We start from the raw sequence: 16,029 nt of genomic DNA on the forward strand, positions 1-16,029 counted from the left end.
TTAACCCACAGCGCCACACCAGGACATCATAATAATTAGTATCATATAAAATCAAACTTATCTTCTGCATTTAGAGGATATGCCGCTAATGTTCCATGTGCTGTTTTTTCTCTGTTCTAGGATGTTTGAGGCCCACATGCAGAACTACAAGGGTGACGACCCACTTGGTGAATGGGAAAGGTTAGCATTTAACTTACCATTTTCCTGTAAACAAACTAGTTGCTGCTCTGAAATTTGACCTAATCTCTGTTTTTCTAGTTACATGCATTGGGTAGAAGAGAACTTTCCTGAAAATAAAGAATACTTGGCAATGTTACTACAACATTTAATGAAGGAATTTTTAGATAAGAAGCAATATCACAATGACCCAAGATTTATCAATTACTGTTTACAATTTGTAAGTATTCTTTCAGATGTATTAAATCTGTGATACTTTTGTTTTGCCTTTCCCCTTTAGATATGAAAATCGCTTTACTACTAAAAATAGTCAGAGGATTTGCTTTTCAGTCAATTTCAGCTCCTGACAGCCCCATGTGCTGCAGTGTAGAAGTGGGTTCCACAGGAGGGGTCAGGATAAGCAGGTATTCCCAGGTGCTGAGAGGGTTTCTGTAAGTAAATTAAGTTTATTGTGAATAACTGATGAAATAACTCTGAAGCAAAAAATCAGCAATAAAAAGAGATTACTCCCTCAATTTAGGTTTTAAAGTGTTGGGACTCTTTAATCTGGGAATTTAATGCTTGAGAGCATATGAACTCTAGAGATAAAATCATTAATGGAATGGATAGGAAAAACATGGATTTGATTACAAACTACTGGGATGGGAAACATGCTAAGATAAATAAAAGGCATGCTTTAGATAATGGGTCAGTGTAGAACACACCATCTTGGGAAATAATGTGTATAATTGTAAGGATAAGAATAGGAGTGTGCCTCCTTAATTTTAAGGTTGCTATCAAACAACATGACTGCCTTCTTCATTCCTGAGACCTTCATGACAACAGTATGTTGGGGGCTGAATGGATGCTAGGCCAGATTTCCTTTCTTCTTATGTCTGTTTATTTGGGCTTTTATAGGCTGAGTACAACAGTGACCTTCATCAGTTTTTTGAGTTTCTGTACAACCATGGGATTGGGACCCAGTCGTCACCAGTGTACATAGCCTGGGCTGGGCATCTGGAAGGCCAGGGAGAGCTGCAGCATGCCAGTGCTGTGTTTCGGAGAGGAATTCAGAAGCAGGCAGAACCTCGGGAGCTACTGCAACAACAGTACAGGTAGTTTCACAATAGAACTCTGCGTGTGGTGCTTCCGGCTTTCAAGTGTAATGCTCACTCTGAAAAGATCTCATTGTCATCTCTTTGGACTAGGAAATTCTCCTTGTGGGAAACACAGTTAAAACAGAATTGTTGTTGTTGTTGTTAAGTGCCATCAAGTCAGTTCCAACCCATAGCAACCCTATATAGGGTTTCCAAGAGTGGCTGATGAACCTGAACCCACCGACTTTGTGGTTCAGACTGACCTTGAAATCCTGTGCAGTAATCCACAGTGCCACACCAGGACTCCAATACAGAACAGTGTGAAGAAATAGAAACCAGCCAAAAGTATCGCTGTTAACATTGTCATGTATTTCCTTCCAGTATCTTCTCCTATGCCTGCTCTGTGGGTCTTTGTGTTTGTTGCGCTGGTAAAAGATTTACTGCCTCAGAAACCCTATACAGGGTCACTGAGTCCGAACTGACAGGACAGCACACCATCTTAAGGAAGACGAGCTTTTATTTTTATATTATAAAGTGGTTGTGAAATCTGTCAGAGTTGTATCATAATTTAACTATTCTCTAGCGAACATTTCAGTTGTTTCCAACATTTTGATTTTTATAAAGGTCAACAAGATGAATAACCTTGATTTTTCTTTTTTCCCCCTAATATTTTACTTTTTCTGTGTTTAAATACACCTCATTTAGGAAATTTTGAAAGCACAGAAAATTAAAGAAGAGACCTTTGATAAATTAATTGCTGTATTTTTCTCTGCTTGTTACAGTCTTACAAGTCCATTGTTGGTTGTTGTTGTTTGTGCCATCGAGTCGGTTCCAACTCATAGTGACCCCGTGTAGGGATTCTGAGGAGCAGTTTGTGACTTTGAACAGCTGGCCTTGCAGTTCAAACTGACTTTGCAGTCTGGCGCATAAACCCCACAGTGCCACACCAGGACTCCTATAAGTGCATTGTTGTTGTTAGGTGCCATCGAGTCGGTACCAAATCATAGCTACTCATGTGCACAGCAGAACGAAACACTGCCCGATCCAGGGTCAGCCTCAGTACTGTTGCCACGCTTGAGTCCATCGATGCTGCCACTTGGCTATTTTAAATACCAGCAGGATCACGCATGGTGGACAGGTTTCAGATGAGCTTCCAGACGAAGACAGACTAGAAAGAAGGAGTGATGAACTACTTCCAAATATTTAGTTACTGAAAACCGTATGAATAGCAGAGAAACACTGTCAGATACAGGGCCAGAAAATGAGCCCCTCAGGTTGGAAGGCACTCAAAATGCGACTGGGGAAGAGCTGCCTCCTCAAAGTAGAATTGACTGTGATGATGCGAATGGAGTAAAGCTCATGGGAGAAAAGCCCATGGGACCTTCATTTGCTGATGGGGAACACAACTCAAAATGAAGAGAAATAGCTGTAAACATCCACTGAAAATCGGAACATGGAATATACGAAGTATGAATCTGGGAAAATTGGAAGTTGTGAAAAATGAAATAGAACGCATAAACATCGATATCTTAGGCATTAGTGAGCTGAAGTAGACTGGTATTGGCCACTTTGAATCTGCGGACCACATGGCTTACTATGCTGGAAATGACAAACTGAAGAGGAATGGTGTTGCGTTCATTGTGAAAAAAAAAAAAAAAAGAAGAAAAAGTGCGTCAGTAGCTTTATATTAAGGTCTTTTTTCTTTATTGGGGAAGTATATTTTTATTTTTACCTAGTTCCTTTTCATAGATTCCGAGAATTGATATTACTAAATCAAGGGTATATGAAGAATTTTGAGGCTTTTGACACATTTTGTCAAACTACCTACTCAAAAAGTCCTACTCCTGTCCTGTTGCCGCCCTCTCCCCAGTGGCTCGAAGCACTGGTGGCTTGTTGTACTCTCATTGCCAGCACTGAATATTCTCTTTTCTTTTTCAACATTGCTACGGTGCTTATGCCTCCGAAAACTTTGTTATGAGACATTGCAAACATACATTGTTGTTGTTGTTTACCTTGTGGTTAGCGGTCCAGTGCCTCTCCTACAGCACCATACCAGGGCATACATTAAGAACGAAAGATTACTATAATGAAGTTCCATTTACCCATCTTCTGCTTCTAATAGGTATTGCCATTTATTTCACTTTGACCCTTCTTATTCCATGCTGAGGTGTGCTGGTGTGCTGCTGTGGGTTAATGCGCCTGGACTGCAAGGTGGGTTCGAATCTCAGCGTCAGCCAGCAGTTCAAGCTCACCAGCCTAGAAGGCCAGGGAGAGCTGCAGAGTTGTTATAAGTTGGAACCAAAAACAACAACATTCTCTGCTGAAGAATTTTAAAGCATATCCAAGACAGAAAAATATCTTACCCTAAATATGTCCATGAATATCTCTAGAGACCCTTGATGCTGTTATCACAGCTAACCAAGTTAACCATTTGTAGTCCATGTTGAAATTTTCTCATCCATGTGGGGAAAAAAATTTGTTTTTGTAAGTTTGGTTTGTTGGAAGGAACAAAGTCCAAACAGGGTCTACTAACTACATTTGGTTGTACATCTCTTAGTCTATACTTTTGTTTCTGCTGCCCAAAATGTCCGACTTGCATGCAGATGGCACCATATTTCTCAGGTGTATCTGATGTGTCAAGGTTCCTGGAAATGGCATATTTGAGAACTTCTCACAGAACATGAGCAATAACACATCTGCCTTTTGAAGGACTAGACTAAGTTTTATACTTTCACTTCATTCTTCGAAATATTATATTCATCATGATCCAGAGGTATGAAATCCAAACTCACTGCTGTCCGTTCAATTCTAGCCCATAGCGACCCCATGGGCACAATCTTAACTGCCCCATAGGGTTTCCAAGGCTGTGATCCTTATGGAAGCAGACTGCTATGCCTCTCACTTGGAGTGGTTGGTGGGTTCCAACTGCTGAGCACTATAACCACTGTGCCACCAGAACTCTGAACCAGATGTATAAAATGCCGAAAAGTAAGAACATCTTGTGTTGTAACTCTTAAAGTCTTGATCCACAGAGAAGGGTACATTTGTTATATTAGGTTAAGAAATGCTGGTATAAATTAGGGAAAATGAGGGTTTAATGAACTCTCTGTTGTATTTAGCTTCCATTGTAACACAAATGCATATTAAACTGTACATTTGTAATCTATATTGATGCCTTTACCACTGTCATTTAGGTTATTTCAGAAACGCCTCACTGAAACACATTTGCCAGTTCAAGGTAAGGTAATGTTTTCCAAAGTGTATAGATTATTGATCATTTAAGTCTCTGGTTTGCACTGCTTTTTAAAACTTCTTTACTAAAGCGAACAAGCCATGTAGTATCTATTGATTACCAAATGGTATTGTTTTGGGTAATAGGAAAGGTACTACCATGATAATAATACTCAGTAAATAGTCTGGCAAGCAGAAGCTCTTTGGTGTTTTAGAAAAGCAAACCCACAATAAAAATATGATGATTTAATTGTATTTTTAAAATGAAAATAATGAAATAAAACCAGGTTTGACACTAATACTTTGGAATCCTTGTATTCTGAATTGAATCAAATATACAAGGGGGCATTAAAAAAAGTTCATGGAAAAACTCCATTATTATCTAATTCCATTTTTCCATAAACTGTTTGAAGTCCCCCCCATATCTACTGCAACTTTTGAAAATGTCTGTATAATACTTCTCTTATCTAAAAAATGTTTGAAATTGTCACACAGTTTGAAGAAGTTGATTTATTTTTCTTATACTAATTGGTTGAAAGATTAAGAGAAATCTACTGAATGATCATTATATTTAGCATGATTTTAACCTTATTTCTCTTGATTTTCTCCTGTTTTTCCCATAGCTAGAGCCTCAGAACCTCTGCATGATGCTCAGATTATAACTCAAACAATAGCGTCACACTCACATCCAGGAAATAATTTGGGCTGTATTTCTAAGAATCAGGTAATAATAATGTTGGCAAGTTGTGAGGAGAATAGGAATGGTAAGGAATTACCCTCCTAGCTGGTCTCAACATCCACATTGAGATCTCCTTTTTTTCCCCTCATCTCCCATAAGTCTAGCCTCTGTGTTATCTTGTTCTTGAAGTGACTCTTTATCACTGCTCACCTCACATTCTGTTTAAATAGCCCATTGTCTAACTAGAACTTGCTTGTATTCATCTGACTTTGGGGCCTCTACTACACAACCTCCCGTCTTCACTTCTTCTTCTCTCCTACCTAAATCCTCTCCTGTGTCCTGCTGGCCTCTGGATGAAGACAAAGGCTCAGGAAATCTCACCTGGGCACATGCCAAGGCTCCTAAATCCTACTTCAAATACGCAGAGCTCTCCGTGCTGGTGCCTAGAACCTCACTCAGACTTTTAATACTCTTAGGCACTTCTCTCATTTCATTCTTCAATACCAAAGCTTGGAAATTATTAACTTTCCTTTACAATCCTGCCGACCTGGCCACATTTGTTAAGTGCTGTTGAGTCAGTTCCAACTCTTAGTGGCCAAGTATAGGGTTTCTGAGGCTGTAAATCCTCATGGAAGCAGAAAACCTCATCCTTCTATGACCCCATACTTAAGCAAAGACACTATTTCAATGAGATAACAGAAGCCATTAGATAACATCTGTCAGTTTTCTGTCACCAACCAGTAGATTTCCTGGCCATTCCAGTGGAAAAAAGCTTAGCCCTCTTTCTGTGATTCTCTTTCATCTTGTTACAGGAATTTCCGTACTGCAGTCTCATCTGAACTGATGGCTTATGAACATATAACAATGCTCAAGTCTCTCCTATCTTGAAAGAAGAAAAAGTTGTTCCCTCAGCCTCATGTTTCTCAGTATCTTTCCTTTTCATAGTACAGCTGTTCTTTCAGAGTTTACCAAGGAATGCCCCTGTCCTTAGTGTTCTTGTACAAATTTTATTTATGTATGTAACACACTCTCCTAGCAGCAGAATATACATGCATTTCTAACATTGGCAGAGACTGCCAGTTGCCTATCCCGTTTTATATTCTACACACGCTTGCCAGCCTCCTATTGCCCCATCTGCTAAGATTAGAGATGAACCTGTGTACACTTATATTCCCAACACCTCACTCAATAAATACTTGCGTAGTAAATGAATATTATCATGGGAACCACTGAAGGTCTACTGGTACTAGAAGATTTTAAATATTGTTGTGGGGTTTTTTTTAAATGTAGCTACTTGGGAATGTGAAACCCATAACACTTAGGCACTGTTGCCTGACTCCTAGATATGGATGGAAAGGAAATCAGTATCCTTCCTTCGTATAGCTTTTTCTTTTCTTTAACTTTTGTTGTGAATCCAATGAAGGTTTACAGAGTAGATCACTTGTCCATTCAACAATTCATATACATTTTGTTTCTTCCCATTGACTGCATTCCCCACAATGTAACATCACTTATCCCACTTCCTCCTTGTGTTTCCTGTTTCCATTCCTCCTCCTTTCTTAACCCTTTTGAACTTTGTCCTTGGGTAAATGATACCCTTTTGATCTCAAATGGTTAGTTCTTCTGAGTGCTTCCCTACTGTTGTTTATATTATAAGCTGATCTGTTATTTGGCTGAAAATTGAACTGTGGGGATGAGTTCATTTCCAGACCTGAAGGGTGACTAGGGGCGATAGTCTGGCGTTTCCACTAGTCTGTCTGATCAGAAAGCCTGGTCATTTATATGATTTTGAGTTTTGTTCCACATCTTTGTCCCACTCGTCCCTTTCAGAGTAGGTGGTTGTGGTAACCAGATTATATCACTTTTTCTTATTGGGCTCTTTAGATGTAACATTTATTATCATAAGGGTAATTATGCAAAGTAAAATGTCAGATATTAATCATAATTCTTTGTATGTGTGTGTATGTATATATATATATATATATACATACACACACATACACTTGGGTTAAAATCTACACAGTAAAGCAAAATTCAACAATTTCTACATGTGTGATTCACTGATATTGATTACATTCTTTAAGTTGCACAAGTGTTCTTATTAGCCTTTTCCAATTTATTTTACCACCATTGAGATAAACTCACTGCCTCTTTTTCATTGAATCCTTTGAGTTGCTCCTTTCAGTTTGAGCCGATGTAGACAATTTTTTTTTAAAGAGTACAGTGCCCAAGGCACAAATTCTTTACTAATTAAGCTCAACAATTATTTCATTTAAATATGAATTTAGATAGTGTTGATTTAAGATTTAAAGATTATATCAAAGCAGTAGTTTTGGAAGTCATCCTACCTCAGTGGCTCCAAAAAGTCTGGATTACATAAGATTTTGAAATTCTGTTCCAAAATTTACCCCTTTTGATCAGGATACTTCTCTAGAGTCTTTGACCCAAATATTTAGTAATGGTAGCTGGGCATCTTCCAGTTCTTCTAATCTCATGGCAAAAAAGGCAATTGTTCGTGAAGGCAATTAGACACACGTTCCATTTATCATTTCTTTTCTTGATTTCACTTTCTATGTGATTCCAGTCAAATAGAGACCAACTGTTGTACCTTGGAATATTAATCATAATTTAAAAGAGCATGTATAAATCTACTTTATGAGAAGAGGCCCATCCCTCAAATATTTCCATACTCTTGTGAAGTACTCGGAGTTAATGGCTTTTTTGTTCTTTTTTGTTGTTGTTGTTCTTTTTTTCAGGTGAGTGATCATGTTTGTTTTTTATCTTTTTAGGGTTCAGAACTTCCTGGAGTAACATCTTCAACTTGTGATATAAAGTCGAATAGGCAAGTACAATCTGTGCATTAATCTATTACCTAGTTTCCATTAAAGAGCTCTTCAAGTGCACTGTTATAAGTAATGTATTTTTCCTCAATATAGGGAACAAAGGGTGATCATGATTTCAAAATCAGAATATTCTGCACACCCATCTTTGACAGCCAAAGCCGATATTAAGCAAGTGGTTATGTACTGTAAGGAGAAGCTTATTCGTGGAGAATCAGAATTCTCCTTTGAAGAACTGCGAGCCCAGAAATATAATCAACGGAGAAAACATGAACAGTGGGGTACTTATGATCTTATCATTTGAGTTTTTAATGCTACTTAACATAATCTTTAGGAGTCCTGGTGTGGCGCTGTAGGTTAATGTGCTGGACTATGTCCAGCTCTTCCTGTTATAAGTCTATGAATCTTTGTTTAACACTAGCCTAGCAGCCACGTTTGTACAAGGACTTAAATTGAGGTCTTGACAGAAGAGCACATAGTTGAAACAATAATGCAGAATATATCCACACCAGTGTTTTGTCTTGTCTTTTAGAGAATTAAGGTATTTTAAATTATTTGATTTTGTCTTTAGGGATTTAAATTTCTATATACAATCTAAACCTCTACGTCAGTTATTTGTATTGTAAAAAGATTAGGATAGGAACTGGACTGGAGTTCTGGAGAGAGTTTTCATGATCTCAAATACTACAAATAAGACATTCAATAAGCTCCTCATCAAAGCACCATGATATTTATAGCAATAGGGTGACTCCAATATAGTGGATCAAGTTTTGTTACAGCAAAAACCTTGTTCGTAAGACCAGTGTTGGCATTTGGCTTTGCTGTAACAACATGAGCCTTGTTTTTAAATGCCATCTAATTGGTTCTGACTCATAGCACCCCTGTATAGGGTGTCTGAGGAAGGGTTGGTGGGTTTGAACCGCTGACCTTGTGTTTAGTAGTCCAGTGCTTATCCTATAGTGCCACACTTCCATATCATGTATCCAAGTTATTTGGCTACTACAGTTCTATGTTGTTGTTGTTAAGTGCCCTCGAGTTGGTTCTCACTGATAGCAACCCTGTATAGGGTTTCCAAGGAGCAGCTGGTGAGTTTGAACCAGTGACCTTGTGGTTCAGACTGACTTTGCAGTCCAGCACAGTAGCCCACAGCACCACACCAGGACTCCACTACAATTCTTTTGTTGTTGTTAATTGCCGTTGCGTTGCTTCCGACCCACAGCAACCCTGTATAGGGTTTCCGAGGAGTGGCTGGTAAGCTTGAACCGCCGACCTTGCGGTTCAAAATGACTTTGCGGTCCAGTGCATTAACCCACAGTGCCACCCCAGGACTCCGTTCTATAGGCCTTTCTTTTTTGTTATTTATTTCTCATATTCAGTCCACAACTAAGACAAGTCACTTGTCCTAATTTTTTAACTAAAAATTATGAAAGTTCACATGCCAATCAATAAGTCAATACTTGCTAATGTTGTTGTATACCTCAAATGACCTGTAATTAAACTTCACAAACTATTTTTTTACCTCTCCTAAAGTAAATGAAGACAGACATTATATGAAAAAGAAAGAAGCAAATGCTTTTGAAGAGCAGCTATTAAAACGAAAAATGGATGAACTTCACAAGAAGCTGCATCAAGTCGTGGAGACATCACACGAGAACCTGCCCACCTTTCAGGAAAAACCTGAGGTATGTGTAAGTTCTTGCTGACATTTCCCAGACCTGTCAATTTGCTTCTGCAAAGATTATGGCCAAGAAAACCCTTTGGGGCAGTTCTACTTTGACACTTGGGGTCACTGTGAATTGAAATTGATTCGTCCACACCTAATTCTTGTGTGGAGCCATAGAAGAAGCACTCTACCTCAAGGTCAATTTGAATTGCAAGGTCGGTGACTTAAACTCACCAGTTTTCAATTCAGCTCCCCTGAAGGTGTACAGCCTCAGAAACCCTATACAGGGTTGCTCTGAGTCAAAACCAACTCGATGGCACTTACCAACAATAACGATATCAACAATAAAGTATTGTCATCTGAACAACATTAAGTCTTTCAATCCATGAACTCAGGTGTCTTTTCATTTACTAAGGTCTTCTTCAATTTCCCTGAATGATGCTCATAGTTTTCCTTGTACAAATCTGGTGCATCCTGGTTAATGTATTTCTAGGTTTTAGGATTTGATTCTTCTTGATGATAGTGCAAATAACATTGCTTTCCTAATTTCCTTTTCAAATTGTTCGTTGCTGGTGTATGAAAATACAACGGATTTTTGCCTATTGATTTTGTAATCTGCAACTGTGCTGAACAGTTCTAACTAAACCAGCTCTAACGGTTTTTTGGTGATTCTTTAGGGTTTTCTAGGTATTAGGGCCATTGAGTCAACTCCAACTCATAGTGACTTGTGTAAAACAGAACAAAGTGTTGCACAGTCCTACACCATCCTCATTGGTGCAACCACTTTCTACAGATGTAGTTGCTATCAACTCCAACGTCATGGTGAGCTCATGTGTGCACACTAGAACTGCTCCATGGGGATTTCAAGATGATGACGTTTTGGAAGCTTGCTTTTTGAAGTACCCTGTTTTTTGGTGGGATGTCTTGATTTACTCTCCATTCTTGAAGTAATAGTTTTTGCTAGATGTAGAGTTCTTTGTCAGTATTTTGCTTTTGGCACTTTAAATGCCATCCCACTGTCTTCTGGCCTCCATGGTTTCTGCTGAGAAGTCAGCTGTTAAGCTTATTGAGGATTTTATGTGGTTGCTAAGTTGATTCTCAGCATTCAGGCTTAGTCTTTGTCATTTGACATTTTGATTGTCATGTATCTCTTAGTATGGATCCCTGAGTTTATCCTGGTTGGAATTCATCACTTCTTGGATGCATAGCTTAATGTCTTTCATCAAATTTGGGGAGTTTTTGACCTCTATTTCTTCTAATATTCTTCTTACTTCTTTCTCTTCTCCTTCAGGTATTCCTTATAATGTTTGGAATACTGGTGTGGCACTGTAGAATAAGCACGGACTGCTAATTGCAAGGTTGGCAGTTCAAACCCACCAGTCACTCCTGGGAAATCCTACACAGGGTCGCTATGAGTCAGAGCTGACTCCACGTCACTTAATAACAGTATATAATGGGTGTGCTGGTCTGCTTGGTGGTGTCTCATAGGTCCTGTAGACTTTATTCTGTTTCTTTTTGCTCCTCATACTGGATAATTTTAATTGCTTTATATTCAAGTTTGCTGCTTCTTCCGCATACTCAAATCTGATGTTCAACCCTTCTAGAGCATCTTCATTTCAGTTATTGTACTTTTCACCTTCAGAGTTTCTGTTTGGTTCATTTTTATATATAATTCCAGCCTCATTTTGTTCCTGCATTTTGCTGAGTGAGAGAGGTGGCAGAGCACAAGTGCCATAGCGGGACTCTCCTCTTCTGTTAACTTTTTCTTGATTCAGTATTTGCTTGATTGCTGTAAACTGACTCTTTTCCAGAGTTCTGACAAATTTAGTTCTCATCCTTTCGGTTTGTTTGCAGTGTTTCTTTAGGGGTCAGGAGCTTGAATCTGTCTACTTCACTGTCCTGCTGATGTCACTTCTTTGTGTGTTTTTTAACTTCATTTTAATAGGTTATAAACTGTTTATGTACGATGTTTCGTCTCATCTGTATCCTTCTGCCCAGTCTCATTCCATTGGTACCTCACAAGTATTCATATGGCAACTGTTACTAGTTTCTTGTGTCATTTTTCATTTTTTGTGTTAATATACATTCTGCCTTTTTTCTGTCAGAGGTAGCATTCCAGATATGTTTTTGACTCTTTGCTGTTTTTCACTTAGAAATATGAGGAGACTTCTAAAAGTTCCTGGAAAATATAATACAAGATAATGGATGGAGGCAGACATACAGACATGGAGAGAGGGAACAGCTGAGGACTCTAGATTCATGGAAAGAGAGGGACTGGGTGCTGGCAGCCAGGAGGCAGGCTTGCAGAATGTGCCCTTTGGTTGTTTAAGTTATGATATATTCCTGAGTGTTTTTGTGTACACCCTCTTCCCTCCCCCCCCCCGCAAAACAAAACAAAAACAGAGGGAAGGAAAGCAAATACTGTTGAATGATGATGCATGGAGAAGATTGTAATCATTGCAATGAAACGATGGTGTAAAGCCCATGTTCTCCCATGTAAACTGTCACTCATTTCACAATAATAATAATAAAAAGATAATGGAATTTTTCTACAGACATCTTTAAGGCCCCTCGTATACCTGAAAGGGTATCGTGTATCAGTGTATAGTTTCTTACTTTATTTTTTTCCTTTCATATTTTTGAGTGTACCATGCTTTAACCAGATAGTAACTAACCTCTTATTGTTATAAAAATGCTTCAGTAAATAACTTTGTATTTAAACTATTTAAATATATCTTTGGATAAATTTCCAGAAATGGAATTGGCCATGTTAAAAGGTATATACATTTTTTAACTTAATAAAGATTGTCAGTATGTTATAGGAAGTTTCTTTTTGCTTTCATTTTCAGGTAGATAGACTTGCCTGTTTTTCAAGTCATTTGTAGGATCAAGATAGGGATGTGGTGGTGGTGGTGGTTGTATGCTGTCAAGTTCTGACTCAAGCAACCCTGTATAGGGGGTCCAAGGCTATAAATCTTTATGGGAGCAGAAAGCTTCATCTTTCTCCTTTGGTACAGCTGCTGAATTTGAACTGCTGAACTTGCAGTTAGCAGTCCCAATGTGTAACCCATTATACCACTAGGGTTCCTGGATAGGATTGTAGGGGGAGTGAAGTAGGGTAAATGAGAAAAATGACTGATTGTGTAGGTTATTTGTTTTCTCGAAGAATTCCTTGATCCTGTGAGTATCATATCACATATATACTGTAGAAAATCTTTGAAAATATAGAAATATGAGAAGAAAATAAAAATCATGTATAAATATACCATTAAGAGATAAGCTTTGTTAACATTTTGATGTTTTTCCTGTGTTATACACACACACTCAAGCAGAATTTTGTCTTTATTTTTCAATAGTATACTGATGTGGCACTGTGGGCTAATGTGTCAGACTGCAAAGTCATTTGAACTGCAAGGTTGATAGTTCAAGCTCACTAGCTCCTCCCTTGGAAGCCCTATACAGGGTCTCTGTGGGTTGGAATTGACTCGACGGCACCTGACAACAACAACAACTTCTTAAAGCTAATTTAGAAATGATAAAGAGTAGATTCCTTCTTACTTAGGAAAATGTTCACAATTATTATTAATTTTATTTTAAACATAATTTATAATGCTGTATAATCTGTTGCATGAATGTTACCTAATTTATTTAACTAGTCTTACTGTATTTTTGGAGTCCCTGTGTGGCCGTCTGGCCTAATGCACTCGACGCAAGGTCGGTTTGAACCATAAGGTTGGTGATTCAAGCTCACCAGCCACTCCTCTGAAACCCTATACAGGGTTGCTATGAGTTAGAACAGACTCAACGGCACTTAACAGCAACCATACTTTTACCTTTAAGAGCATTTCTAAATTCCTTCAGAATTTCATATTCTGCCTAATTTTAATCTTTACTAATTTGATAGGTAAGAAATTGGTAGGTCTATCTGTTTAGACCACAAGGTCAGCAGTTCGAAACTACCGTCTGTTCCACGGAAGAAAGATGAGGCTTTCTGCTCCTGTAAAGATTTACAGACTCAGAAACCCTGTACAGGGTCGTATGAGTCGGAACCGACTCCACGGCACATAACAACAACAACAATCTGTTTAGATGACAAAGGCTTTAACGAACATTTTTATCACTTTGTCCATATAAAATAACTACTGCTACTCTAGAGATTGGTGTTTTTCTTAACAATTTGTAGCAGTACTTGTATGTGGTGATAATATTAACCCTTCTTCCTTTTAACTTTATAACAGTTGAGTATAGAGTTATAGGTTAAGAAAACATTAAGTAGATAGCAAAAATTTTAGATTAATAGCTTATCCTTTCCAGATGAAATCTCCTTTTGTAACAATTACTAGTGCAGTTTATATTCATATTACCTAGTCATTAAAGTGAAATAACTTAACAATGAGATTTTAATGGGAGGAAGACCATTGTGAAAATTTGACCACATGGATTTTAAATCTCTTTTCCAAAACTAAGTAAAGAGAAATAAGACTATTCTTAAATACTGATTGTTGTTGTTGTTAAGTGCCGTTGAGTCGGTTCCAACCCATAGCGACCCTGAATAGGGTTTCCGAAGCTGTAAATCTTTACAGAAGCAGAAAGCCTCATCTTTCTTCTGTGGAGCAGCTGGTAGTTTCAAACTGCTGACCTTGGAGTTCACAGCCCGATTTGTAATCGCTAAGCTACCAGAGCTACCGGGGTTAAAATTATGAACTGCTGCTTGTAACTGATTTAGAAGCTACAAAACCATCCATCATATAGAGTGGTCTTTTCCTATTGATTATTCATTTCTGAATACTTGCAGGCCTGAGGGAATGCTTCAAGAGGAAAGGAATGTACTGAAAACAGATGCAATTCTTTGGAAAACTTCCATATCTAATTAGGAATATTCTGGACTTCATAGTGTTGTTTTTTTGTTTGTTTGCTTTTCATGATAGGTTCATACAACATGCACGGGGCCAAGTGTGGGTACCCAGGAGATGCTGAGAGAATCGTTTGTTCCTGCCATAGATCAGCCAACCGCAAGCAGCATGAGAGAGAGGCCCAGAGAGGCACTTCCTATTGTACCACTTATGGCAAACCCTCTCAGTGCTGCTCTGGTGTCTCCAGCCACCGGCCCGGTGGGAGCTCACCCTGTTCGTTTGACAGCACAGCCAGTGACAGACTCTGTTTTGACAGCAGCCAGCAAAGGCACCAGGTAAGCAGAAGGCGGTCTTGGAGGTGATAGTGATGTGGGTGGCATCTGTCAGTTTCTCTTCATGATCGGCAGCATCAAGAGCAGTATGTCAGAGGAATGGGTCTTGTTTTTTTAAAATAGCTTTTAATAGATGAGTAAGTTGTTGGGGAAAAAAAAAACAAGTTACCAAAACATGGGCTGCAAATCTTTTAAACATATTCCATTCGTCTTGTAGAGTGTTTGTGATACTTCACTCATGCTTTTCTCTTGAATTAAGAACTTTCAGTGCTCTTAAACTTAGCAGTCTGTTACTGAAGAGTGTACAGCTGTTACACCAAAATTACCTTTGCTTACTGGTTTTGACCAAGTAACTGGGGAGATTATTGCTGACCAAACAGTCTTTGACCTGTGACCTCATGTTTGATTCCTTCTGCCTTCCCATGGGGCTTGGTTTGGGATTCATATCTGTGACACAATATGCCAGTGTCCACGTGTGCACTGCTGTGGAGGTTCCCCCCTCAATTCTGAAGGGTTATTGTGTACTTTGAAAACTAATGTTGTATCCTTTTTTGATTTTCAAAATTTTATATCCAGTGACATTGATTATATTATGTTTTTAGAGGGATTTGTAAAATTTGAAGCTTAACAAAATTTGTAAGGGAATCCTAGCAATGTTCAATAGACAGATGAGGCCCACTAAACACAAATTGACAATAATATATGAGGAAGCTTCGGAAGTTTATGGACAGATTCCATTGTCTTTTGATTCTATTTTTCCATAAACTTTTGAAGCCCCTCTTGTAAATGTTTTGTATACCTTTTTTGTTTTTTCCTTTCAAAACTGTTGTTTTTTGTGATACAATAGTGAATGATTGTTATCAGGATTGATTGTGAGGTAGACAATTTGTAGCAAGGAAGGGAGTGATTAACTCTCCAGTCTAGGAACAGAGGTCTCTAGGACCATCAATGGAGAGGAGCCAAGAGCGGGACCCTACCCAGAGAAGCAGCGAGTCCCGAGATAGAGGCAGAGACGATGACGTGGAGTGATGAAGCAGCTAGGGACTTTGGATCCAGAGAGGGAGAGGGATTGTGTGCTGAAGAATGGGGGGGGGGGGGGATGTAGGGGGCAGGTTTATAGGGTATACCCTTTTGGAATGAATGTAAAACTAAAGTTATCTCATGTAAAATATTATATA

General features: G+C 38.6%; 1 protein-coding gene across 1 annotated transcript in view; it reads left to right on the forward strand.

The window, feature by feature from the left end:
- Positions 1-121: 121 nt before the first annotated feature.
- The window catches only part of BUB1 (BUB1 mitotic checkpoint serine/threonine kinase), a 52,157-nt gene continuing 36,249 nt past the window's right edge, over positions 122-16,029 (forward strand). The window contains exons 1-9 of the mRNA XM_006873512.1: positions 122-180; positions 259-397; positions 1,075-1,271; positions 4,448-4,491; positions 5,108-5,208; positions 7,953-8,005; positions 8,100-8,284; positions 9,534-9,685; positions 14,595-14,854. Coding sequence (XP_006873574.1) covers positions 122-180; positions 259-397; positions 1,075-1,271; positions 4,448-4,491; positions 5,108-5,208; positions 7,953-8,005; positions 8,100-8,284; positions 9,534-9,685; positions 14,595-14,854 — 1,190 coding nt within the window. The remainder of the gene's footprint in view (positions 181-258; positions 398-1,074; positions 1,272-4,447; positions 4,492-5,107; positions 5,209-7,952; positions 8,006-8,099; positions 8,285-9,533; positions 9,686-14,594; positions 14,855-16,029) is intronic.

Source organism: Chrysochloris asiatica, unplaced genomic scaffold (assembly GCF_000296735.1).
Source record: "Chrysochloris asiatica unplaced genomic scaffold, ChrAsi1.0 scaffold00245, whole genome shotgun sequence".
NCBI classification, from domain to species: domain Eukaryota; kingdom Metazoa; phylum Chordata; class Mammalia; order Afrosoricida; family Chrysochloridae; genus Chrysochloris; species Chrysochloris asiatica.